Source organism: Sus scrofa, chromosome 1 (genome assembly GCF_054392235.1).
Source record: "Sus scrofa isolate SSC_HxYL_T2T_F1_AM1 chromosome 1, Sscrofa_HxYL_maternal_Yorkshire_Landrace_v2.0, whole genome shotgun sequence".
Classification (NCBI taxonomy): Eukaryota; Metazoa; Chordata; class Mammalia; order Artiodactyla; family Suidae; genus Sus; species Sus scrofa.
In genome coordinates this window covers 289369862-289394969 of record NC_139383.1, presented here as the reverse complement: position 1 = coordinate 289394969, position 25108 = coordinate 289369862, and the positions used below count along the sequence as shown (strand labels likewise).

The 25108-nt window shown below is 55.7% G+C and overlaps 1 protein-coding gene across 31 annotated transcripts in view; it reads left to right on the top strand.

Annotated features, from left to right (window-relative positions):
* Positions 1–25108, top strand: part of PNPLA7 (patatin like phospholipase domain containing 7) — a 61971-nt gene that overhangs the window by 15189 nt on the left and 21674 nt on the right. For 15 of the 31 annotated variants that reach the window (XR_014831088.1, XR_014831092.1, XR_014831089.1 and 12 more), the window contains 11 exons: positions 6198–6326; positions 6921–7001; positions 7907–8024; positions 8599–8739; positions 11702–11802; positions 11886–12032; positions 18850–18927; positions 19589–19794; positions 20744–20875; positions 21611–21734; positions 22138–22251. Coding sequence is in view for 24 of the 31 variants with exons in the window: in XM_021081070.2 (XP_020936729.2) it covers positions 6198–6326; positions 6921–7001; positions 7907–8024; positions 8599–8739; positions 11702–11802; positions 11886–12032; positions 18850–18927; positions 19589–19794; positions 20744–20875; positions 21611–21734; positions 22138–22251 (1371 nt within the window). In the remaining 7 variants the exon portion in view is untranslated. Of the gene's footprint in view, positions 1–6197; positions 6327–6920; positions 7002–7906; positions 8025–8595; positions 8740–11701; positions 11803–11885; positions 12033–18849; positions 18928–19588; positions 19795–20743; positions 20876–21610; positions 21735–22137; positions 22252–25108 lie in introns of all 31 variants that reach the window. The other 16 variants (XR_014831102.1, XR_014831090.1, XR_014831098.1 and 13 more) reach the window with 2 other exon arrangements.

Below are 25108 nucleotides of genomic sequence, written 5' to 3'. Positions count from 1 at the left end.
ATTCCTGCTCTGCGAGGTCGCACTGGAAACACAGTCTCAACCTTGCCACAGCAGACCCCATCGTTTTGATTTGGGAGCCAAGTCACACCATTCCTGACATCCTTCTAGATTAACTAGAAACCAGTGGATAATTATTGGCTAAAATTAATGTGTAGGAGGGGATCAGGACGGCAGAGGAGTAGGATGGAGCTCACCACCTCCCACAAAACATTAAAAATACAAATGGGTCTCTTCACAAAACGCCTGCTGAAGGCCTCAGACTTCCAAAAGGACACTAACCCCCCATGAGGCTGGGTAGCACAAGGAGAAGAGGAAAAAGGGGGACGGAATCAGGTCAGGCCTTTGCCCTCGGGCAGGATCTGTGAGGTGGGAAGGAGGCAGAGCCTTGGGGCCTGGGAGGAGGGTGGCAGCTACGGGTCAGCCGCCCCCACCCTGCCCTTCCCAGCCTGAGATGCTCCTCCCGCCAGGAGGCAGGAGGAGGGGCCGGGCGGGCTGACGGACTGACGGGTTGGGGCTGGGAGCTGAAGCTCAGGCTGCAGAAGGCAGACCCAGCGGGAGGCTGGGCTTGGCTGCAAGGAGACAGCCTCGGGGGGAGGGGGGCGCTGCACTGGTACGACTGGTACTACTGGTCCAGCCGGAGGCCAGCCCGTTGCTGGAGGCCAGCCCGTTGCTGGGGGTTGCCTCCAGCGACAGGACACCAACCAGGCAGGGGCAGCTCCAGCCAGAGGTGGCGGCCGCCGAGCCCTGCCCCTGTGTCCCGCTGTCCCAGGAGGGCAGTGAGCCCCAAATACATCTGCGAAACCCCCTATTTTATCTTTCAGATCGCTTCAACTTTGTTTTCCAAACCTTCCATTGAGTTTTAGTTTCCGTCGTCATGTTGCTTTTGTTGCGGTGTGGGTTGATGGGCGGGGGACAGTACAGTGACTGGACCCCCCCCCCCCCCCGTTCTTTTCCGTCTCGGTTCATCACAGGGTGCTGACTGTAGAGGGTATTACGCAGTAGGTCCTGCTTCTTCTTTTCTATATGGCAGTGTGTGCTGTTAACCCAACCCTAATTTATCGTCCCCCAGCCCTTTTCCCCCTGGTAACCACCAGTCTGTTCTCTGTCTGTAGGTCTGCTTCTGTCGTGTGAAAAAGTTCATTCGTGTCATATTTTAGCTGTCGCGTCTAAGCGATAGCGTAGGTTGTTTGTCTTGGACTGACTTCACTTGGTATGATAATCGCTCGGGTCACTCATGAGCAAATGGCGTTATTTCACTCTTCTCACGGCTGAGTCATATCGCACTGTGTACGGGTACCACATCCGCTTTGTCCGTCCCTCCGTGGGGGGAAACTGAGGCCGCTTGCCTGTCTTGGTTGTTGTGAGTAGTGCTGCAGTGAACCTACGGGTGCAGGGTCTTCTCAAATTAGAGTTTTCTTCAGATGTGCACCCGGGGGTGGGGTTGCTGGCTCATGTGGTAGCTCTGTATTTTGTTTGCTAAGGAACCTCCATGCTGTTCTCCATGGCGGCTGCACGGATTTGCATTCCCGCCAGCAGTGCAGGAGGCTCCCTCTTCTCCTGTCATCAGGTTTTTGATTTCAAGAGCTTTTTTTCCTCTTGATATTTTTCTCATAGATGAAGTAAGACGAAATTCTCTTTGCTCCCTTTGTCACCTGTGGCACCTCTGAGCTTCTTGTCTCTGTTTCTTTGCTCCATCTTTCAGATCTGGGCCTCTCCTGTTCCAACCAGTCCACTTACGTGAGAGCGAAGCCCACATCTGACCTGGCCACCCAGCCAGTGCAGATGAGCCGTGAGACCTGTCCTGGGGCCAGAGGCCGGGCCGTGCAGAGGCTCAGGCACCAGTGAGGCTGAGCGGTGATGACAGTGCAGGGGTCAGCAGCCCCCTGAAGAGGGCCAAGCAGTTGGCCTCTAGGGCAGCCGCTCAGCTGAGCCAGCCTAGCCCAAGTGAGCTTGTGGGTGTCTTCCAGAAAAGCTTTATTTACAAAATCAGGTGGTGGTGGGACTTGGCCCCAGCTGTGGTTTGCCTACCCCATGACAGAGGCAGGCTCGTGTTACCTGCTCAGGGTAGGTTGGCTAGGGCTCAGGAGGAGGCAGAAGGTGGTCTGGGCTGCCAGACATGTTCTCAACCTCCACTTGAGCCGAGGTTGTATGGGTTAATTATAAAAAGAAAGGTAGCGTGAGCTACTTGAAGCTGGCTGTGAGCCCATGTGCTCAGGGCTTTTCCCCTGGGGTTCCCTGAAGAAAGGTGGTGGGCTGGGGGGCATGGGTCAGTGTCTGTAGGGCTTTTCTCTGATTCTCTAGGGCTGAGTGCTGCGTGGCGGGCTTGGCCAGAGTCCAGAGAGGAGTCTGGGGGCCTCTATCCAGGTGGACCCTGTCCTGCCCAGGTGCAAGAGGGCACACACCTCCCTCTGCCATGCTTGCTGTCCTGGTGCTGGACCCGTCTGCCTCGGCATCCTCGGGAGAGCACTGGGGCAGCTGCAGGGCACTGGAGGGGATCTGGCCCTCCCAGGAGCAGTGGTTTCTTGGCTCTGCCCTCGAGAGAACCTTCCTGCTTTCACTGGACAGCCCCTTTTTCCTTTGTTTTTTGTTAGTGGCCACTCAGCCCTTTAGTTTCCATCAGCTTTCGGAATGCTGTGAATGTGCCATCTGCGGTCGGCTTTGGTCTTCAAAAGGGGGCTGTGTCTCTTCAACAAGTCAGAGATGCTCCTGTGCATTCCAGGGAACAAAGATAAGAGGCTTGCCTTCCAACTACCGCTTTTAACGGGAGGTAGGCCTTGTTGCTAGTTTTTCCAGCAAAAGTAACAATGGATTCTTTTGGCACTGATACAACTTTGATTCTTCTTTTATTTACTTTCCAGTTTTATTGAGACATAATTAGCACACATCACTATGAAAGTTAAGGGATACGGCATGGTGATTTGACTATATTTGTTGCGAAATTATTACCATAATAGGTTGATTTAACATTCATCGTCTCATGTAGGTACAATAAAAAAGGGAAAGAAAATTCTCCTTGTGACAGACCTGTTAGAGGAGCCGCTCTCAGCGGTTTGCTTGTAGATCTTTCCGTGTGAGCTGTAGTCACTGTGCTGTATGTCACATCCCCAGCTTTTACTTAAATTAGAACTGCAAGTTTGGACCTTTTTTTTTAATTATTATTTTATGGCCACACCAACAGCATAGGGAAGTTCTCAGGCCGGGATGGAACCCAAGCCTCAGCTGCAACCTGTTCTGCCACTGTGACCCAGGGTGCTGCAGTCCGAGTCTTAACTCACTGTGCCACGGTGGGAGCTCTGGGAGTTGGTACCTTTTGGGCATCTTCCTCCAATTCCTCCCCCCGTGGTTTTACCTTTTCCAGATTCGTCATGAAGTATTTCAGATGTACCTGAAACCCCAAGGCAGTGCACAGCATGCTAGCTGTCAGCCCGGGGAGGTAGTAAGCGCCCGGCTCGCTAGGTCTCAGGGGAGCCTAAGCTGTTCAGCTTCTCCTTTCTGAATTTTCTCTGGTATTCTACAAAATGTGGTGCAATTTTTCATGACTAGCTCATAAGTGGCATCCTATTCCATGCCATTCTGCAGCGTCCTTGGTACGTGTGGGTTTGTGTGGCAGCACCTCGACCCCCGGGGACATTACTCACAGGGTGACCCAAAGGGCCGATGTCCCCCTTTCTCCAGGGATTGGGAACTAGGCATGAGGGCATGGCCCTCCCACGGAAGGGAGGGAGGAAACAGGGCGAGGTGTACAGGCCTGGTCCAGACGTCTTGGGAAAGCTGTCGGCCTCGGATGTCCTCCGCTTCAGGTCCCCGTGGGGGTTATCTTCAGGTCGCTGGACAGCATGCAGGTCCACCTGGGGTTCGGGGCCTTCTTTAGGGGCGGCGCTGGACCCAGGAGTCCACCCGCTGGAGTGTCTTGGTGGCCCAGGGGCTAGTCAGCAGGACCTGCTGGGGCCCTTCCAGAGAGGCCGGAGGAGGTCCTTTTGGGGGTGCCTTTTGCGGTGGGTGCACAGACTCTCCGGGCTGCAGGTGATGTTTGGGGTCTCGGCCTTCCGGGAGCGCACTGCAAACGGCGTGCCCACCAGAGCCCGGTTCTGCTCAAGAGAAGCAATGAGGCCTTTACAGGCCAGAAGCGTGGCTCCCCCTTTATCAGCTGTGGATCAAAGAGGCAGCAGCCCTGTGCACTGGGTGTCCTGTTCCAGGGAGAACAGCCTCGCGTCAGACCCGGGCGGAGGCATCCACTGCCGTGAGAAGCAAGAACATTTACTGAGAGTTTCAGAACTCTCGAGAGACACTTTCCCAAACCGCTCTAAGTTTCACAGCTTCACGGGGAGGGAAAAGGGGGCCCTTCGTGTCTGGGGAACAAAACATTAAGCGATCGGTTTTCCAGTAGAGCTTCAGCAGCTCTCACCAGGTTGGCCTTACGATCTCAGAGGTGTCAAGAGCTGTGTTCCAGAGTGTTTGTCAGTGTCCTTTCCGTGAACCTCTTTAACCATGAAACACACGTACAAAAGCATCGGAGTCAGGCAACCCCTGTAATGACAGAAAGACTTGAAAGTGCCCAGGATTAAAGATCTGGTGAGGACTCATGATGTCGGGGTCGGAGAGGGCATCTGCTTGTCTCTGTGACCAGGAAACTGCCGGAGGGAGCTCAAGGGGCTTGAGGCTTCAGAGGCCGTTTTGCTCTTTCCTACGTTTGAAACGTGTTTGGCCACTTTCGAAGTGGTGTCTCGCAAAGAGGCAATTTTAGACTCTTGTGTGTGTTTGGAAGCTTCCAGGTACCCGTGGAAACACACACACCATTCATTTTGTTTAACTGTAGAGCCACGGCCTCCAGTTTACTCTCTAGAGAGCAAGTTTGGGGCGATGGAGAGTTCCTCGCGGAGGCCGTGATAACTCCGGACGACTCTGAGTGAAAAAACGAGCGTGTCGGGGTCTGTAGGTTTTAAACATGGACCTGCCGGAGTCCCCGAGGGAGGGCGTCCACAGGGCAGCCCTCAGATCGGGATCTTTTCCCTAAGGCCCCCGGAACCCCCCAAACTGCTGGAGTCCGAGCGCAGGTTCCAAAAGGGCCAAACCATGCTCCCGGATTCCAGTTAGCTCAGGTCCCCAAAAGAACCTCACCGTTGCGCCCCAGAAAGCAACTGAGTGCCCCAAGGACGACGCCTTGAACCGGAAAGGACGAAACCTCTCCCTGAAAGAACAAAGCCTCTCCAGACCCGAATAAGTCTGAGAGCTCAAAACACAGGGAGGGCAGACGTCGGGCCCAAGAGGAGACTCACGGAAGGGATGAGCAGGAAGGGCTCCGCGTGGGCACCGAGCTCCGCTCCTGGATCTCTTGTCACCTCGGGGTCACCGCCTCAGATCCCACTTCTGACACCATCCACGTCAAATTTGCTAAGTGATAGCCAGTTATGGTACCAGCAAAAGCGTTTATTCAGAAACAGCAGAGGAGGAGTTCCCGTCGTGGCGCAGCGGTTGCTGAATCCGACTAGGAACCATGAGGTTGCGGGTTCGATCCCTGGCCTCGCTCAGTGGGTTAAGGATCCAGCGTTGCCGTGAGCTGTGGTGTAGGTCGCAGAGGCGGCTTGGATCCCGTGTTGCTGTGGCTCTGGTGTAGGCTGGTGGCTGCAGCTCTGATTAGAGCCCTAGCCTGGGAACCTCCACATGCCACACGCGAGTGGCCCTAGAAAAGGCAAAAAGACAAAAAAAAAAAAAAAAAGAGAGAGAAAGCAGAGGAATTGCAGCTCGGCATGTGGGAACTAGGGCAGACAGAAGCCAAATTCAGAGAAGCAGGAGGGGGAACTTGCTTTTACAGGGAAAAGGGGGAGGCGGGCAGGGCTGCAAAAACTTTGGCCTGGAACTGGCAATGGGAGGGGAGGTAGTGGAGGACTCAGAGCTGCAAACGAGGAAGGACCCAGGTCACTACCTGGGGGGAGACGCCTCGAGCACCAGCCAGTTCCCAGAAGAGAGCAACCACATGCTGCCTGCTCCGTCCTAGGCCTCATGAGGCCTGCTTGTGGTAGGCAGCGCTCAGCAGGGGTGGTTGGCTGGGGGATCCTAGCTCTAGGTGGCCTTGCAGGAGGCCCAAGAGAGCAGGGTCCTGAGAGCTTTGATCCTTAAGACCAGAGTGGGGACTTGCATAGCTGGGCTCTGAGACTTCAGGACCGGCCAGAGCAGAGTGACCAGGGGTGTCGTTACAGGGCCACACGGCACCTTACAAAACGGTGTCTGCCCGTGCTGCCGTCCCATCCACCGTCCTCCGGCTCCCAGCTATGGCTTTTCAAGGAGTGTTTGAGAAATATCCTGAAACCCTGGTGAGAGTGGTGCAGGTGAGTGCTTTTCCAGGCAGTTGTGCTTCTGTGGCTGTCTCAGCAGGGGCAGCCCAGCACCGCGAATGTCTTACCTTGAGGATGCCACAGCAGCAGGGTCCGCCTCACTGGTAGGACTGAGTGTGGGTGGCGTGGGTGCTGGTGGGTGTAGGAAGAAGTAAGGTGGTTTCTAAAATATTTTGTTAAACATATTTTGCAGTAAAAATTCATATTGATAAACTCAAAGGCGTCTTCAGATTTCCCATCACACCCCAAAGAAGTCTTTTCTTATTAATAAAATTCTTGATTTGAAGTTATTTTACTTTAGTTTGTTTTTTGGCTTCAACTGTAGCATATGGAAGTTCCCAGACCAGGGATCGAATCCATGCCTCAGCAGCGGGGCTCCAGCCACTGCAGGGACAGTGCTGGATCCTTAATCTGATGCACCACATTGGGAACGCTGAAGCAGTTTTAGATTTACAGAGAACTTGCGCAAATAGCGTGGAGTTTCCTTGTGCCCGGTGCCAACAGCCCGGGTGACCGCGGCGAGTCGCCTCTGCCGGGGCTTCCCTGCCTGCGAGGCCGGGCGGGCTCAGCTGGCCTGTCTCCCTCCAGATCATCATGGTGCGGCTGCAGAGGGTCACCTTTCTGGCTCTGCACAACTACCTGGGCCTGACCACGGAGCTCTTCAACCCGGTGAGTGCCTTCGGCGCCTTCGCCGCGGGTCCTCAGCCCCGGGAATCTGAGAGGCACCGACAGTGTGCCTTCTACCCAAAGGCTGTTGCCAGCGGACACGCCAGGGCGCGGTCTCCTGGGCCAAGTCCTGAGAGCCTTTCCACCCGTTAGGTCTCGGGTGCGGGGCTTCCTCCTCCGAAGCCAGAGTCGGGCCTTCCCATTCGCCGGCCTCTGCTGCTCCTTCCTGGGTGGGTCTGGAGGTGGGCCTGGATTCAACTTCTCTGACCCTCCTGCTCCAGGAGCACACCTGCCCCTCCACGCTGGGCTGGTTGGCAGCCAGCGAAGGCTGTGCCCTCCTGCGCCCCGGGCTCCTTCCTGCGGGCCCTCCTTGACCCTCCCTCTGTCAGCGTGGGGCTCAGCGTGGGGCTGAGCGACGGCTGTGAGACCGGAGGAACCCCTTCGCCCCATAGACTCTGGGGGGAAGCCCATGTCGCGGCCCGGGCCCGGAGCCGGGGCTACTGCAGGCCGCGTCTTCCGCGGACTCGCACGGGCCCGCAGGCACCGCGCGGCCGGGCACACGCTCGCTGCCGGTGTCTGCGCCGCAGGTGGATGTTCTCCCTGGCTCTGATGGTGTGTTGGGGCGTGTCCCTTCGCTGTCTACATTCCTTTTTATCTTCGTGACGAGGAGTGAGGTTTCTGGCCATCTTGACTGTTACTTAGATGCGGTAGAGTTGCCAGGATCAAAGCCAGCTGGGCCTTACTGCCCTAAACCCTCTCCTTTCTGTGCGCTGGCATCCTGGTGAATCAGTGGCTCCTCTCAGTCCCCGCGACATGGCTCCTGCTCTCGGGTTTCATGCTGGCGCCCCAGGGGAATGGCCCTGGAGTGCTCCTGGGACCACCCCACGTCTCCCCCGCCCCCGTCTCAGGAGAGCCAGGCCATCCCCCTCGTGTCCATAGCCAGCGTGGCTGCCGGGAAGGCCAGGAGACAGCCGTGCTGCAGCGCTGAGGAGCGGCCCCTGCGGCCCCTGGAGCCCGGCGACCCAGGTACTGCCCCCTGCCCTCCCCTTGGGTCACCCGTTGCCTCCCCAGCCAGAGAGAAGCCAAGTGGGGCAGAGCCCCAGCTTCTCCCTCTGACTGCGCTGCCCTGAGCTCTCGGGGGAGGGGGGCGCCTGGATTTGGGGGAAAGAATTGTTCACTGAGGCTTCTCCGCCAGACGTCACCTCCAGGGTGACTGCAGCCACATGAACAGATGTTTGTAACAAGCGGCTCACAAAATTCCTGCAGTTCAACTAAGTCTGTTGCTCAGGGTGTTTTCCGGAAGGTTTTCCGGATCCACTCACTGGAGGAGCGGGTGGAGTGAGCGCAGCCACAGCCTGCCCTTCCCCGAGTGCTCACAGCCGCAGCCTGGCCAGGAGTGTGCCTGCGGGGTGCTCAGCTGGGGGATCTTGCGGAGGGCAGAGCAGGGCCTCGCTTGGCACTCGCCTGGGCAGGTGCAGGTGACGAGGGTGCGGCCTGAAGGGGCAGGTGCGCAGGGCCCGCAGAGGCCATGCCGCCTCCAGGCGTGTGGTTTGTGTGCCTCTGTGGACGGTGCCTGGCCTCACACCGGGCCTCCCAGCAGATCGTGGTGGCAGCCGTGCCATGGCCTCTGGGCCTGTGCTGAAGAGGAGCCACTCCTCCCCTCTGCCTTCTGTCCACAAAGACACCCTGGATGAGCGAGGCAAGGCCCAGGAAGGTGACAGGGCCCCTTTGGCTCCACCAGGTAGAGCCCCCGGTGCCCCCATACCACCCTGCTCTGAGCTCTGGCTCTCGGTGCCCCTCTGCACACCGCTGCCCTCCTGTCCTGCTGCAGCGTCTGCCCCGCAGCCCTTCTGCCCTGAGCCATGCCGTCCCGCAGGCTTTCGTGCCCAGGAGGTGTCCAGCCTTGCCCCCTCTGCTGTCTGCTTTGTCTTCTGCTGAGAGTCCCTCTGCCCTTTGGTCAGCAGTGCTCCCTGCCCTCTCCCAGAGGCCCCGCACCACAGGACCTTTGCTGTGACCTCAGCGTGTCAGGCAGGGCGTTGTCGGCGCCCCGCCCCAGGCCTGGTCCCTCCTCATCGCCATCCCCATTTGCTGTCATGTCCCTAGAAAACGTGTCTTGTCTTTACTTGCGTTTTGCGGGTTGCTGGCAAGTTCTGCGATTTCTCGGTGTATTCGCCAGCTGTCTGGTTTCCCTCCTTGAGAATCGTCTGTTTATGTTCTCCGCCTGTTTCCACAGGGGTTCCTGAATTTGTCTTGTGATTTGCAGTAGTTCTTTGCGAGCTCCAATAGAGATCCCCTACCCGCCTTACCGCTGACAGCCACGCGGCTGACAGGCCGCACCCTCACGGGAAGCCTTCCTCCCGTGGCCAGTTTGCTACCTTTGTCGTCTGGCCCCTCTGTGCCCTGCGGCCAGGCCTGCAGTCAGGCTCTTACCCGACCCTCCACACTCAGGAGCCTAAGACTCTCCCAGCCCCACTGGGGCGGGGCTGCGCTGTCTTTTGCCCGTTTTTTCTCTTAGGTTGTCTTTCATTTTCTCTTTGACGAATAGGAGTTGTTTAGATATTCCCTGTGTGAGTCCTCTGTTGGATGTATGCCTTTTTTTTTTTTTTTTTTGCCTTTTCTTGGGCCACTCCCGCGGCATATGGAGATTCCCAGGCTAGGGGTCCAATCGGAGCTGTCGCTGCCGGCCTACACCAGAGCCACAGCAACGGGATCCAAGCCGTGTCTGCAACCCACACCACAGCTCACGGCAATGCCGGATCCTTAACCCACTGAGCAAGGCCAGGAATTGAACCCACAACCTCTTGGTTCCCAGTGGGATTCGTTAACCACTGCGCCACAACAGGAACTCTGGATGTATGTCTTAAAAATGTTTTCTGCTCACTTTTCATGCTCTTAATGGTGTCTTTTGATGAAAAGAAATTTTTTAATTTAATGGGGTCCAACTGATCAAATTTTTTCTTTTGTGGTTAATTCGTTTTGGGTCCTGTTTAGGAAATCTGCCTCCGAGTCTAACATTTTACCCTTCACACCCATTCATCCAGAATCGAGTCTTTCGTCTGAAGGGAGTAGGGTCAGGATATATTTCTTCTACGTGGCTGTCCAGTTAACCCACCATATTAAAAATGTGTGTAGTGGAGTTCCCATCGTGGCGCAGTGGTTAACGAATCCCACTGGGAACCATGAGGTTGCGGGTTCGATCCCTGGCCTTGCTCAGCGGGTTAAGGATCTGGCGTTGCCGTGAGCTGTGGTGTATGTTGCAGATGTAGCTCGGATCCCGCATTGCTGTGGCTCTGGTGTAGGCCGGCAGCTACAGCTCCGATTGGACCCCTAGCCTGGGAACCTCCATGTGCCATGGAAGTGGCCCTAGAAAAGGCAAAAAGACCAAAAAAAAAAAAATGTGTGTATATATATATATATATATATATATATATATATATATATAGTGAATTTTTTCAGCTAAAGTAAGCCTAAACGATAGATAACTCAAAATAATAGCAATCTAATATAACAGAATTTAAATATGAATTATCCAATTCCATGAATATACCCAGATAGCATTTATAGAGGCTGGATCACCTTTCCTCTGGCCTGAGTAGATAATACGCTCTGATAAGACATGACTCTGGCAGAAGCCAGAGGTACACTCGGCCATCCCTCAGCCTCCACGGGAATTGGTTCCAGAGCCCCAGCGGGCACCACAGTCCAGAGACACTCAGGTCCCTCATGTGAAGGGCATTGGCACAGTCAGCCAGCCCTTCCACGTCCGTGGATTCTGCCAACGTGGAACAAATGCAATAAACTGGCCAATTATACTCAACACTTTACGTTTTATAGACTGTAATATAGAAATACACAACTCTTAATTAATGTATATAACAAGAAATACCATGAAAACATAGTGTCTCAAGAGGGCCTAAAACAGTTATTTTTAACTGCTATGTTGTTTTAAACATTTCAAAGTCTAATCCGATAAGAAAATAGCTATGCAGATTTAAGTATTTTCCTAGAAACGTAACCTCTAAAAAATTAGTGGAGACTGGTCTTCATAGTTCTTGGTAATAACCCCTCTTTTCTTTTGCCACGAAGGGTGGTGTTGGGGCAAAGTTGCTCTCAACACAGGCAGCCCCCAGTCCTGCCTCCTGCCTCCAGGTCCCCTCCCCTGCCCCGGCCTCCTCTGTGGCGGAGCTCAGGCTGTGGTCCACTCCCACCCTGTTCCTCTCCACTTTCACCTGGAACTAGACGTTCCCACCCTTGGCACTTCCGTGCAGCAGTGACAGCAGCTGTCTTTTTTTTGCCACTTCTTAGGCTGCTCCTGCAGCATATGGAGGTTCCCAGGCTAGGGGTCGAGTCGGAGCTGTAGCCACCAGCCTACACGAGAGCCACAGCAATGCAGGATCCGAGCCGGGTCTGTGGCCTACACCACAGCTCACGGCAACGCCGGATCCTTAACCCACTGAGCAAGGCCAAGGATCGAACCCGCAGCCTCATGGTTCCTAGTCGGATTCGTTAACCACTGAGCCATGACGGGAACTCTGACAGCAACTTTCTGTGGGTGCCTGAAGCTGGTCTGTCTCTAGTCTCACCCGCCAGGTCTGTGTTCAGGCTCCAGCCGTGCTTAGCCAGGCCTGCCCTTGGTGGGTGCACAGGGCCCAGTGGGCCTGAGGAGCCAGCACTGTGTCCTGAGTCCTCCTCCCTGTGTGTAGGAGCCACAGCAGGTGCCACCTCAGACCAGAGGACAGCACGTGACTGCACCAGGGTCTCCCAACCTTCAGAGGAGCGCCCCGGGAGTGCCCTGGCCAGCAAGGTAGGCGGTGTCCTTGCTGGCTGGGCCTCCTACACCCTCCCCAGCCGCACCCCTCCGATCACGCTGCCTGCCTTCTTCTCAAGTCCAAGAAGAGCGTGGTCCTGGCAGAGACCCCTCCTGCGGTCTTCCACTTGCCGGACAGCGACTCGGAGGACACCATCCCCAGCAGGAAGACTGACGCCATCCTCAGCGCTGCCAAGAAGGACCTGCTCACCCTGATGAAGCTGGATGTGAGTGGCCCTCCTGCCTTCTCTCTGGCTGGCGTGGGGTGGCCGGAGACCTCGGACTGTCCCCAGAGGCCCTCTTCCTTCAGGCAGCATGTCCACAGGGAGGGGTGGCCACGGTGCCTGCCAGGATGGCATCTTGATCCTGGAGGCTCTGCAGACTGCCTCCTGCGCCCCAGGGGGTCCCTGGTGTCCTGCCCTACTCCAGGTGCCGGCCTTTCCCACTGCTCTGCTTTGTCATTGTCATAAACCTGGTCTGTCTGGGTCCTCCGTCCTGTTTCTCCTGGTCTGGGGAGCACACAGGGCCGTGGCACTCGGCACCTGGGGCTGTCCTCCCAGGGCCCACAGAGAGCAGGAAACAGAGGCTTGCTTTCCACATGCCCCAGCTCACAGGGGTCTCCCTTCTTGGCCCTCCAGGCAGAAAGGGGGTTTTCATCAAGTTTTTGCCATCCACACGCATGACACGGCATAGCATCTCGACTAGGTCACCCTCAGGCCAAAGCTGGGGGTGCCTGAATCTCCTCCTGCACTGGGCCTGATGCTGCCGTGTGTTGGTTCTCAGGCAGTGCCCTGCCCTCCTCCTGAAGGAGGGCTTACGTGCCAAGCTGCATGTTGGAGCCAGCACACTGCCTCCAGCTCCCAGGGTCGTTGCGGGGAAGGGTGTGCTGGCCCTTCCTCCTTTGAAAAGGAGCAATGTTTTGTTGCTTTAATTTTTTTTTTTTTTTTTTTTAGGGCCACTCCCTCGGCATATGGAAATTCCTAGACTAGGGTTGAATTGAAGCTACAGCTCCCAGCCTACACCATGGCCACAGCAATGAGGATCCAAGCTGCATCTGCGACCTACACCATAGCTCATGGCAACGCTAGATCCCTGACCCACTGATCCCTGTGCCACAGTGGGAACTCTGTTGTCTTGTTGCTTTAAAGATGGTCTCTCTGTCCTTGGATCCCTGCAGTTTCATTTTGATAAAACCGGGCATGGGTTTCTTCCCTTTTTTGCTTCTGCCCACCCCCCGACACCATATGGAAGTTCCCAGGCCAAGGATCAAATCCAAGCTGAAGCTACAACCTATGCTATAACTGCAACAATACTGGATCCTTAACCCTCTGTGCTGGGCAGGGGATCGAACCGGTGCCTCCACAAAGACAAGCGGATCACTAACCCACTAACCTGTGCCACAGTGGGAACTCCCATGAATTGATTTTTGAATGTTGCACCAGACTTGCATATCTGGGCTAACTCCAACTTGGTTATTATGTATAATTCTTTTTACATGTTGTTAGATTCAATTTGTTAAGTGTTGGGAATTTTTGCATTCATGAGAGATGTTGGCCTGTAGTTATTTTTTTTAATTATTATTTGTATTTACTTATTTTTATTTTTTATTTTATTTTATTATTATTACTTTTGCTTTTTAGGGCCACACCTGCAGCATATGGAGGTTCCCAGGCTAGAGGTCTAATCGGTGCTATAGCTGCTGGCCTACGCCACAGCTACAGCAATGCAGGATCCATGCCGTGTCTGCGACCTACACCACAGCTCACAGCAGCACCAGATCCTTAACCCACTGAGCAAGGCCAGGGATCGAACCTGCAACCTTATGGTTCCTAGTAGGATTCGTTTCTGCTAGGAAACTGCCAGGATGGGAACTCCACCTGTAGTTTTCTTATCTTGGAATGTCTTTGGTTTCTGTGTTAGGGAAATGCTGGCCTCATAAAATAAGTTAAATGGTATTCACTCTGCTTCTATCTAGTGAAAGAGATTGTAGAGAATTGGTATAATTTATTCCTTGAATATTTAGTAGAATCTACCAGTGAATTCTTCTGGGCCTGGTACTTTCTAGTTTTGAAGGTCATTAATTGTTGATTTAATTTTTTTCTTTTTTCTTTTTTCAGCTGCACCCATGACATATGGAAGTTCCCAGACAGGGATTGAATCTGAGCCGCAGCTGCAACCTGTGCTGCAGCTGTGGCATACTGGATCCCTTAACCCACTGCTCCCAGCTGGGGATCACACCTGTGCGTCTGCAGCAACCCCAGCTGCTGCAGTCAGATTCTTTTATTTTAAAATTATTTTTGAATTTTTTATTTTTTATTTTTTATTTTTTATTTTTTTTTATTTTTTTTTTTGGTCTTTTTTGTCTTTTTGTCTGTTGTTGTTGTTGTTGCTATTTCTTGGGCCGCTCCCGCGGCATATGGAGGTTCCCAGGCTAGGGGTTGAATCGGAGCTGTAGCCACCGGCCTACGCCAGAGCCACAGCAACGCGGGATCCGAGCCGCGTCTGCGACCTACACCACAGCTCACGGCAACGGCGGATCGTTAACCCACTGAGCAAGGGCAGGGACCGAACCCGCAACCTCATGGTTCCTAGTCGGATTCGTTAACCACTGCGCCACGACGGGAACTCCATTTTTGAATTTTTTATAATGATTTTTATTTTTTCCATTACACCTGGTTACAGTGTTCTGTCCATTTCTATTGTGCAGCAAAGTGACCCAGTCACACATACATAGACATTCTTTTTCTCCCATTATCCCCCATCGTGTTCCACCACAAGTGACTAGATCTAGTTCTCTATGCTCTGCAGCGGGATCTCATTGCTCATCCACTCCAAATGCAAGAGTTTGCATCTGTTAACCCCAGACTCCCAGTTCATCCCACTCCCTCCCCCTCCCCCTTGGCAACCACAAGTCTCTTCTCCACGTCCACGCGTTTCTTTTCTGTGGAAAGATCTGTTTGTGCTGTATGTTAGATTCCAGATATAAGTGATATCATATGGCATTTGTCTTTCTCTTTCTGACTGACTTCACTTAGTATGAGGGTCTCTAGTTTCATCCATGTTGCTGCAGGTGGCATTATTTTGTTCTTTTTTATGGCTGCGTAGTATTCCATTGTGTATATATACCACATCTTCCTAATCCAGTCATCTGTCGATGGACATTTGGGTTGTTTCCTTGTCTTGGCTGTTGTGAATAGAGCTGCAATGAACATGCGGGTGCATGTGTCTTTTTCAAGGAAAGTTTTATCTGGATATATGCCCAAGAGTGGGATTGCTGGGTCATATGGTAGTTCTATATATAGTTTTCTGAGGAACCTCCATGCTGTTTTCCAGGCAGGTTGTACCAATTTATAGTCCCACCAACAGAGTAGAAGGTTCCCTTTTCTCCACACCCCCTCCAGCATTTGTTATTTGTTGACTTTTTTTTTTTTTTTTTTTGGTCTTCTTAGTGCCATACCTGTGGCACATGGAGGTTCCCAGGCTAGGGGTCCAGTCGGAGCTGTAGCATCCACATTGTGGGGGGGTACCCGCATTCACAGGGACAGAAGCGCCTGTGCTCAGGACCCTTCCAGACCTCACCATGTACCCCTTCATCTGGCTGTTCATCTGTGAGCTTACCCCACCCTTTATTACGCAGTTGGCCCTTGGAGAGTGTGGGGCTGGGGTGCTCATCCTCCAGGCAGAGGCAGTTGAAACTCTTGGTGTATTTTCACGGTCAGCTACGTAGTCATGGTCTCCAACCAGCTGCAGGTCGGGTAGTTCTCTGTGCATTTATTGAAAGAAAATGCACATGTGAGGCACCCAGGCTGTTCAAGCCCATGTTCTTCAAGGGTCAACTATGTAATAAACCAGTAAACTTAGGTTTTCTTGAGTTATATGAGCCCTTCTGGCAAATTAGGGTTGTGAGACCCCCTGATCTGTGGCCAGGTTGGGCGGAAGGGTGGGTGACCTGGGGACCCTGTCCTTGCGACGGGTGTCTGACGCTGGGGGACATCCCTGGGGCCGCACTCCTAACGTGTGGGCCCAGAGGCTAACTCCAGGTAGTGTCGGAATGGAGCCCGGGACACGGGGGAGCTGGCGAGCTGGAGGGGTCGGGAGTGTTCGGTGTGTAGCGGAAGAGAGCGTTTTCCTCTTGGCACCACACTGCCTTGCGGACAGGTCACCTGCCTTGTGGGAACAGACTGACCCCAGGTCCTCCCCCGTCCTCTCTGTACCCCGGCTGTCCTTTGTCACGCTCGCGTGTGAGCTCACATACTCCGAGGCGTCGTCGCTGCACCTGCTTGAACAAGCTCACCCGTCAGGTGAGGGAGGAGAGAACAGCGCAGGTTTTGTTTTACGTTCCTGGCTCCCTCCCCCCCCGCCCCCCCCGGCACACTTCCTGCTTTAGGCAGACGGGCGTTTCTGACCCGCACCCTTTTCCCTCTCTCCAGGCAACGTCCAGCCTTTCTGGAAGGCAGCTCTCCTGCCAACATGTTCCCTCAATGTTTGTGTGTCTAAGAAAGTCTCTGTTTCCCCTTCACTGCTGACGAATAATTTCACAGCTCGATGGGCTTCTCTCAACACTTTACCGCCCTCTTCGGCCTGCATGGCTCCTGGGAAGTCTGAGGTCCTTTTTATCTTGCTTCCCCTGTAGATAAAGTGGTACCCGCGGCTTCCTTCAGGGTTTTTCATCTTGGAGCTTCGGTAATTTGGGTGTGATCTGCCTACATGCAGCCTTTGGCGTGTATCCCGCCGGGGCTCTCTGAGCTTCCTGCGGTTTTGTCTGACCTGGTTTCGGCTGCTGTTGCCGTGAGTCGTCTTCCGTGCCTAGCTCCTTTCCTTTCAGGCCCCCTTCCCTTGCAGGCCTCCTTCCCACACTTTGCACCTTGTGTGGCTGCCGCGCAGTCCCTGGGAATTCTGTTCCATTTTTACCTGTGTGCTTTTCAGTGTGGAGGTTCCTACTGTCATTTCTTCAAGCTCGGAGACTCTCCTCTGGGCTGAGCCAGCCTCGCTCAAGCTCCTTGAGGACACCCTTCATCTCCGTCAGAGCGATTTGGGTCTCTAGTATTTCCTTTTGTTCTTTCTGACAAGTTCCGTCTCTCTGCGTACATGCGCATCTGTGTTTGCGTGCCATCTGCGTTACCCATTAGAGCCTTAGAATGGTAACCCCAGGTATTTTAAATTCCTGCCAGATAACTCCTACATCCTTGCCACGTCTGATTCTGGTGCTTCTTCCGTCTCTTCAAACTGCTTTTTTTTCGCCCTGTAGTTTTTTCTCGATAGCTGGACGTTGGGTGCTGGTGGAGGAGCTGCGGTAAACAGGCCGTCAGTGAAGAGGCGCTGAGGTGTTGGGGGCGGGCACGCCTTCTGTGCTCCTAGGGCGAGGTCTCTTGTTCGTGGGCCTGTCCCCCTGGGCGCTTCTCAGTTTGCCTCCTGACCTTTGGCAGCACAGGTTGCTGAGAGCGCGCTGGGTTGCGTTTCTCTCCTCCGGCCTGTTGGCTCCTGTTCCCTAGGGTCCCTGAGGTTCGGGTGGTTCTGCTCTCCTCCCCTTCCGGAGGTGCCAGGGGACTTGTCGTCGTCGTTATTTGCTGTGGGAACCTGGCTGCACTTCTAGGAGGGGTAACTCAGGGCGCTGACGGGGCCCTGGAGTTTTCATCTCTGACTCATTCCCCTGTGCCTCCAGCAGCTCTCCTGCCCGGCCCTGGTCCTGTGCGGGCTCCCTTCGCGGGCTCTGCTCCGGCAGCCGTGACCCCCTGGACCCCGACCTCTCCAGCGCGGGAGGGGTGGGGACTGCCCTTCTCTCCTGGGTCCAGTTGGAGCCGTTGACTTTCCAGGTTTTTCAGCGTTTTCCTTGTTAGGATGAGTGGTGCCTCCCCAGGACTGGAAACGGAAAGTTCGTGAATCGTCTTGCGTTTCCTGTCCCTGGCATGCCAATCAGGGTTCGAAAGAGTCTGCGCGTTGCTATTGGTGCTTTGTTTCTCCAGTCTCTCTTCTGAAATACTTTCATTGTGGAAAAACTCAAGCGAAACAGATGGCAAATGGAACGAAGGTGAGGACCCGCCATCGAGCGGGTGTCGCTGAGCTCGGCCGTCTCGGTTCATCTGCGCCCCAGGCCGGGCCCCACCGTGCAGCGACTCTCTCCATCTTACGTCTTCAGCAAAGCTGTCAGTGTTTCTCTCTAAAGGGCACAGGCTGCTTTTTAAAATAACACCTACTCCTTTCCTCTCTTGGACAGTTGGCCAGCTCAGACTTGAGGTTGTCTTGTAATGGTTGTAAACGGTTGGGGTCCAGCCCGCTTGGTGACGGATGCTCCAGGCTCTCTCCAAAGCCCGTCTGCCCTTGACCCAGAGGCCCCTGTGGTCTGACAGCTGGGCGGATGCTGCCCTCCTCCCCTCCCCCAGTTTGGGGCCAGGGCACAGGTCTTGCTCTTGGTCAGGAGGCACAAAACGTCAGGCTTTGCTATGGGAGGCTGGCAGCCCCGTGCCCAGGCTTGGGTTTGTGCCCCGTGCCCAGGCTTGGGTTTGTGTGCCCTTGGAACTCACAACTGGGTCCGTCATCTTCCACTGGTGACCAGGGAGTTGTCCTGGTGGCTCTGTTCTGCTCTTACTGTGAACCGTGGCCTTAAACACACTGGATTTTTCACGCCCTTGGGCACCTGCTTTCCAGGGCCCTCTCCCACGAGCCCCTGGATGTGCTTCGGCCCAGTGCGGGAGGCCCTTCCGGCCGGGGGGGCTGGTAGGGAAAGGGCGCCCTGCCCAGGATCGTTGCCAGTTAGGCCAGCACCATTCATTAAGTAAATCGCCTTTCTCACCGAAATGAAATCCTCTCTCTGCTGCGTAAATTCGGGAAAATGTCAGTATGCATTTCTGACTCTGCTGTGTCTGCTGATGTTTGTCGTCCTGTGCCCGTGTCACTGGTTTGATGCTGGTGGCGTCCTCCAGGCCTGTCCTCGTGGCAGTCGTCTGAGGGCTGTGCCCTGTGGCTGTGGCCATCGGCTCACAGGGGCCGCACGGCCTCCGCTTTGTCTCCAAGCTCCTTGTCTTGATCCTGTCTTTCCCTTCCCAGGACCCGTCGCTGTTGGATAACCGGGTGACACTTCTGCACGTCCCAGGGGGCACGGTGGTGTCGAGGCAGGGAGACCAGGTGTGTGAGGGGCTGAGATCTCCTGCTGAGACCCCCCCATAGCCGCTCTCTCCCCCCCTTAACTTCCTCTTTCCGTGGCTGGGAAAGGTGTGGCCGACTCTCAGGCACTGGCCAGTCTGGGCTGCATGGGAAGCCCTGCAGAGCCTTCTGCAGCACCGAGGCAGCAGCTGGAGCAAAACTGGCCTCGGCCGCCCCCCAGCTGCCCAGAGCTGGGTCTGAGCCTCGGCCCCGGGGCAGCCCAGAGCCCTGAGAAACACAGCAGTCATTTTTGTTGCTGCCACACGGGCCCTTTTCAGACCAGGGAGAGGTGGTCAGGCTGGGGTAGGGGGCGCAGGTATGGGAAGGCCCTGCTGTGGGGTGGGCATTGGACGGGCTTCGCAGGCACGTCTGTGGGACACGAGTGGGGCAGCAGCGTGGGCGGGGCTCCCCCGCTGAGGGAGAACCTTCAGGGCTGCCCCTGCCCTTGCTGCACATTCGAGTGGGACGCTTGGTGCGTGGCACCCCCTCCCCGAGGCGGGGTCGCTGTCGCTCTGCAATGGCTCGGCCCCGTGGGAAGGGCCCGTCACGGAGCCGAACGGGTGCAGGGGAGGCGTGCGGCCGCTGCGCTGGCGCCGGGCCCTGGACCTCGCGGGGCTGGGGCCAGCGTCCCTCGCTTTGTCAGGACGTGAACATCCTCTTCGTGGTCTCGGGGCTGCTGCACGTGTACCAGCGGAAGATCGACAGCGAGGAGGACACGTGCCTGTTTGTCACGCGCCCCGGCGAGATGGTGGGCCAGCTGGCCGTGCTCACGGGCGAGCCCCTCATCTTCACCATCAGGGCCAACCGGGACTGCAGCTTCCTCTCCATCTCCAAGGCGCACTTCTACGAGTGAGTCCCTCCCCGCGCTGGGCTCCCGCGGGGCCTCTGAGCTTGTCTGTGACGCGTGTCTCCACGGCCACCCGTGGGCCTGCCTTGTACATGTGCTCACCGTGCAAAGCCCTGAGGGGCAGCTCCCGGCTGATACCCGGAGGGACCTTCTGCACAAATGCATGTCTCCCGGCGAGCTTCCCGGAGTCGGGGCGCCTGCCAGCTGCTGTCGGGTCCCCTGGGGCAGCGGGTTCCCGCCACCCGCCATCCGCAGCCCACCTTTAGTGAGCACCTTCCCCAGGGCGCTCCTGCTCCCGATGCGCTCGGCGCGGCAACGGGCAACGTCTTCAGCCCGTTGTTCTGTTCTCTCCACGGCCCAGCCCAGCCAGACTGCAGCCCGTGAGCCAACACTCCCCCTGCTCTGCCTTCCAGAACCCTCCAGAGTATAGTGGGGCGCCCTGCTTCCCCCTCACCCCCAGCCCTGTTCACACTCAGCAAACGGGAACACGGGTGTTCCTGCCTAAGCCTCCCTGAACCTCCCCCCCGTGCTTCTCCAGGCTCCAGGCCCCCGAGCCCTGCCGCCGACCTCTCGGACGCACCCTCCTTCTCAGCCCTCCTGCCCCGTCTCGCCCCCCGCTCTGGTCCTCGTGACACATGGTGGAGGCCGGGGCTTGACTCGCTGCCAGGCTTGGGGCCTTATGCGTGGTCTGTGCACCACAGGACGTCGTGGGGGGAGCGCCCAAGCTCTCCCACAGCCGCTGGCCGCTGGCCGCTGGCGAACCTGGCCACGATGCAGTGGACAGCTGACCAGGCACTGTGCGGCCTGGCCCTTGGTGGTGTCCGTGCCGCCTGCTAAGTGGGTGTCGCCTGAAAGTGAAGTTGGGGGGCTGTGGCCTGGAGCGAAGAGGTGGAGCCAGCGGGACTGGCCGTGGGCCGCGGGGGGCCGGGGCTGACTCTGGGGTGCCCACAGCATCATGCGGAGGCAGCCGGCCGTGGTCCTGAGCGTGGCGCACTCGGTGGTGAAGCGGGTGTCCTCCTTCGTGCGGCAGATCGACTTTGCCTTGGACTGGATGGAGGTGGAGGCCGGGCGCGCCATATACAGGTGAGGCCCGCGGGGCGCCAGTCTGTGCTGCCCGGGCGTGGAAACGGTGCACACACACACCAGACATGCCCTCTTTCCTCGGGGCCCCTTCCCGTGCGGTCCACACGCAGCCGCGGCGTTAACGTGCTGCGTGCTCTCAGGTGGGCGTCCGCAGTTCCACGTCCTGACCACATGGGGCTGAATTCAGAGATTCACGCACACCCCTTCAGACCTGGGTTATAGCTACCAATTTTCCTGGTATTAAAAATGAAAACTGGAGTTCCCATCATGGCGCAGTGGTTAACGAATCCGACTAGGAACCATGAGGTTGTGGGTTCGGTCCCTGCCCTTGCTCAGTGGGTTAACGATCCGGCGTTGCCGTGAGCTGTGGTGTAGGTTGCAGATGAGGCTCGGATCCCGCGTTGCTGTGGCTCTGGCGTAGGCTGGTGGCTACAGCTCCGATTCGACCCCTAGCCTGGGAACCTCCATATGCCGCGGGAGCGGCCCAAGAAATAGCAAAAAGACCAAAAAAATAAATAAATAAATAAAAATGAAAACTAAGAAAAGTTAAAGTCATTTATTTAAAAATCCCAATAAACCCTTCACATATTAGTATCCATATTTTTAATGGAACGTAACTGTTTTCAAAAATAAGGAAGTTTAGTGAGAAGACCGGTTTTTTTTTTTTTTGCCACCACGGTGGCCTCGGGCTTCTGGCGGGTGCCCCGACTGCTCCCAGCGGCTTCTGTCCCGCAGGCAGGGGGACACGTCTGACTGCACTTACATCGTGCTCAGCGGCCGCCTGCGCGCCGTCATCCGGAAGGACGACGGCAAGAAGCGCCTGGCGGGGGAGTACGGCCGCGGAGACCTCATCGGCGTGGTAGGCCGGCCCCTCCTGGGTTGGGGGGAGGAGGGGACTGCCTTTCCGGGGTGGCCCGGGCCTGGGCTGCAGCACATGGAGGAGAGTAGCCCTAAGACTCTCATCCCAGAAGTCTCCTTCCAGGAAGAGTGCTGGCCTGGTGGAGGCGCGGGGAGGGGCCCTTTGGAAGGTGGTCCCTCTGAGGCCCTGGAGATGCTGGTAGGTAGGATGAGGGCCTGGCCTGTTTGGAGTGCTGGCAGCAGGCCCACGGCTCCTACTGACACTTTCGTCACCAGCACCAGGGCGCCAGCTGAGCCCCCTTCTTCCTGTTCCCCGTCTGCTCTGGAAGGGCTGCAGGGCTCTGTGGCCGGGCCTGCAGGTCGGTGGGTCAGTGTGTGGCCCCAGCACCGGCTCCTGTCCCCAGGTGGAGGCGCTCACCCACCAGGCCAGGGCGACCACGGTGCATGCGGTTCGAGACTCAGAGCTGGCCAAGCTTCCTGCAGGGGCCCTGACGTCCATCAAGCGCAGGTACCCCCAGGTGAGGGCCGCGTCAGGGGGCGGGGTGTCCGCGCTGGGAGGGCCAGAGCCAGAGTGGGGCTCAGCCTGAGGCAGCCTGGAGCAGGCAGGCTCCGGGCTTGGAAGGACCAGTGGGTGTGGGCCAGCCTGGGGACGCAGGCCTAGCCCCATGCCTCCCCATCTGCGCTCCCGGGCAGCTGCTTTCTCCCAGTGCGAGACTGCAGTGCCGAGCCAGCCAGGCTTCTGGTTTTCTGGTGTTTACCTCCCTACTTCCAAGTAATGAGAATGGAGCCAAGGAAATGGAGGGGCTGCCGCTCAGAGGTCTGGGCAGGAAGCAGGGCTGCCTGGACGAGGTCGCAGTAGTGGCTGAAGGCTCTGAAGGCTCAGGCCTGACCCAGCCTCTTGAGCCTGTGTGTGAACAAGTGGAATGGCCCCCAGTTTGTTCATGAAGTTAACTTTATTTTCTTGAATACCAAAACTTGATAAAAATCACAGAAAAGAAGGTCTCCAATCATTTCTCTTAGTATCATAGCTATAAAAATACTCTAGGAGTGCTCATTGTGGCTCAGCACTAGCGAATCTGACTTGCATCCATGAGGACGCAGGTTCCATCCCTGGCCTCACTCAGGGGGTTGAGGATCCCGTGTTGCCGTGAGCTGTGGTGTAGGTCGCAGATGCGGCTCAGATCTGGCATGGCTGTGGCTGTGGTGCAGGCCCACAGCTCCAGCTCCAGTTCAACTCCTAGCCTGGGAACTTCCACATGCCATGGGTGTGGCCCTAAAAAGACCAAAAAAAAAAAAAAAATACTCTAAATGTTAGCAGATCAACTATAATAACTCTGTGTGTGATTGGGGTCCATCAGGAAGTGTCGGTCCTGCAGCTCCCTTGTAATGCAGCAGGTTAATATCAGGCATTTTCCCTGCTGTGCCTCGGGTTCGACCCCCGGCCTGGGGACTTCTGCATGTCGTGGCAGAAGATAAATAGATTGATCAATCGATCGATCGATCGATAGATAGATACAAAAGAGTGAACGGACATCATCTCAGAATAACAAAGACTGCGTCTTGACCACCACCAAGTCCAGAGTGAGCCAGCCTCCTTGTCAGCTACCCCGGAAAGTTAGAAAGATGAGATAACAGATGTGTATTTGGAAAAGGAGTAAATATTCTATCTGTAGATAGCATATATCCTTTTACTAGAAAACTCCGAGGAAACTAAGGGGGGATTTGGAAGGGATGTAGGCAGAGTCTCAGGTGAAAATGGAACCAGCCATCCTCCCAGTTAGGCCAGTAGAGTCATCAAGAGTGAGGCAGTGGGCAAAGCCGCAGCCCTGAGCAGCGTGCAGGCCCTGCTGTGCCCACAGCCACGTCTTCCCAGGTGCCGGGTGTTTCCCCCGGGGTGGGTGCGCCTTCCCTGGGAAAGCCGTGGGGCCTTGGCCGGGCCGCACACAGCTGGCGAGCCCAGCAGGCTCCTCGGGGGAACCGCCGCAACGGTCTCGGACACCGCGGTTCTCTTGGACGGAGATGGTGCCTGTAGGATGTGCGTCTCCCTGAGGTCTGAGGGCGAAGCCTTTGCCTGTGGCCACTGGCTTGGTGGCAGCCTTTTTCATTTGACGCAGAAACCATCACTTTTGAAATTAGCTTTCGCTTAGAACTGTTGTGAGTTGGTAAGTGTGATAATTATATCATTGTTGTGTTTTTAAAGGCTTTTATCTTTTAGAGCTACAAACTCAAATATGAACGGCTAGAATGCTGTGTTTGGGATTCTCTGCAGAGTTGGGGGAGTGTGTGTGAAGTCGGCAGTTGGAGCTGGCTGATGGGGTCCACTGTACTTCTCTCTACTGTATGTTTGAAATTTTCCGTAATAAAATGTGGTTTGTTAGATTAGCCCCAGTTAATAGTTTGATGCTAGATTAGTTGTCTATAAACCAGACTCCTTTTTAGCTCCTCTTTCGATCACTGTGTTTGACTGTGTTTTGGCTCACATCCTAAAATTTGGACAGTTTCTCTTGCATCCCTGGGTCTTTGGCCCTGGCGTTCCAGGGGTAAGAGAGGGTCTCTGAGTTAGCTTGCAGTTGGAGGCTGGCCGGCAGGAGCTGGGCCGCTGGCTACTGTAGCATAAGGTCTCGGAGCCATCTCTTTCCAGAATCAGCCCCCAAGCTCTCGGCTGCAAATGGCCAGGAAGTAGGCCAGAGGCTGAGATGTGGGGAGGCAGAGGGCTTAGCATCCAAATTGCCTTGTTACACCTTCGCCTTGTTTGCCTGGATACTTTAGGGTCTCCTGAACTGACAGCAGCTTCTCTTTTATCAGAAGGACCCTGTGCTGTGTGCAAGGGCACAGAAGCAGGCTTCCTGTACGTACATCCTCTGCTGCCCGCACACTTCGGCAGTAACAAACTTTTAACTCTGTTCTTATACAAAAGCATGTAAAAGTAAATTATAGCTATTTCAGTGTTCCAATCTTAAATACTTGGGGGGGGTTCAGCGGAAGTGAACACGACTAGGAACCATGAGGACACAGATTCAATCCCTGGCCTTGCTTGGTGGGTCAAGGATCCGGCGTTGCTCTGTCTGTGGTGTAGGCCGGCAGCTATAGCTCCAATTGGACCCCTAGCCTGGGAACCTCCATGTGCCGCAGGTGTGGCCCTAAAAAGACCAAAAAAAAAAAAAAAATAGTATACTTAAAATGGCATTGTTATATTTAGAGCGTAATGCTTCCTGGATCTCATGTAATACCAGCAGCGTGCAGCCCGGCCGGGTGCTCCGCAGCTTGTGATCACCCTTGGCTCTGCGGAAGCCCCTCCCGCACACCCCACAGCGGCCCTGCCTGCAGGTTGTGGCTTTCCCGTTGTTGACCTGCGTTTCCTGCCTGGAGGTGAGA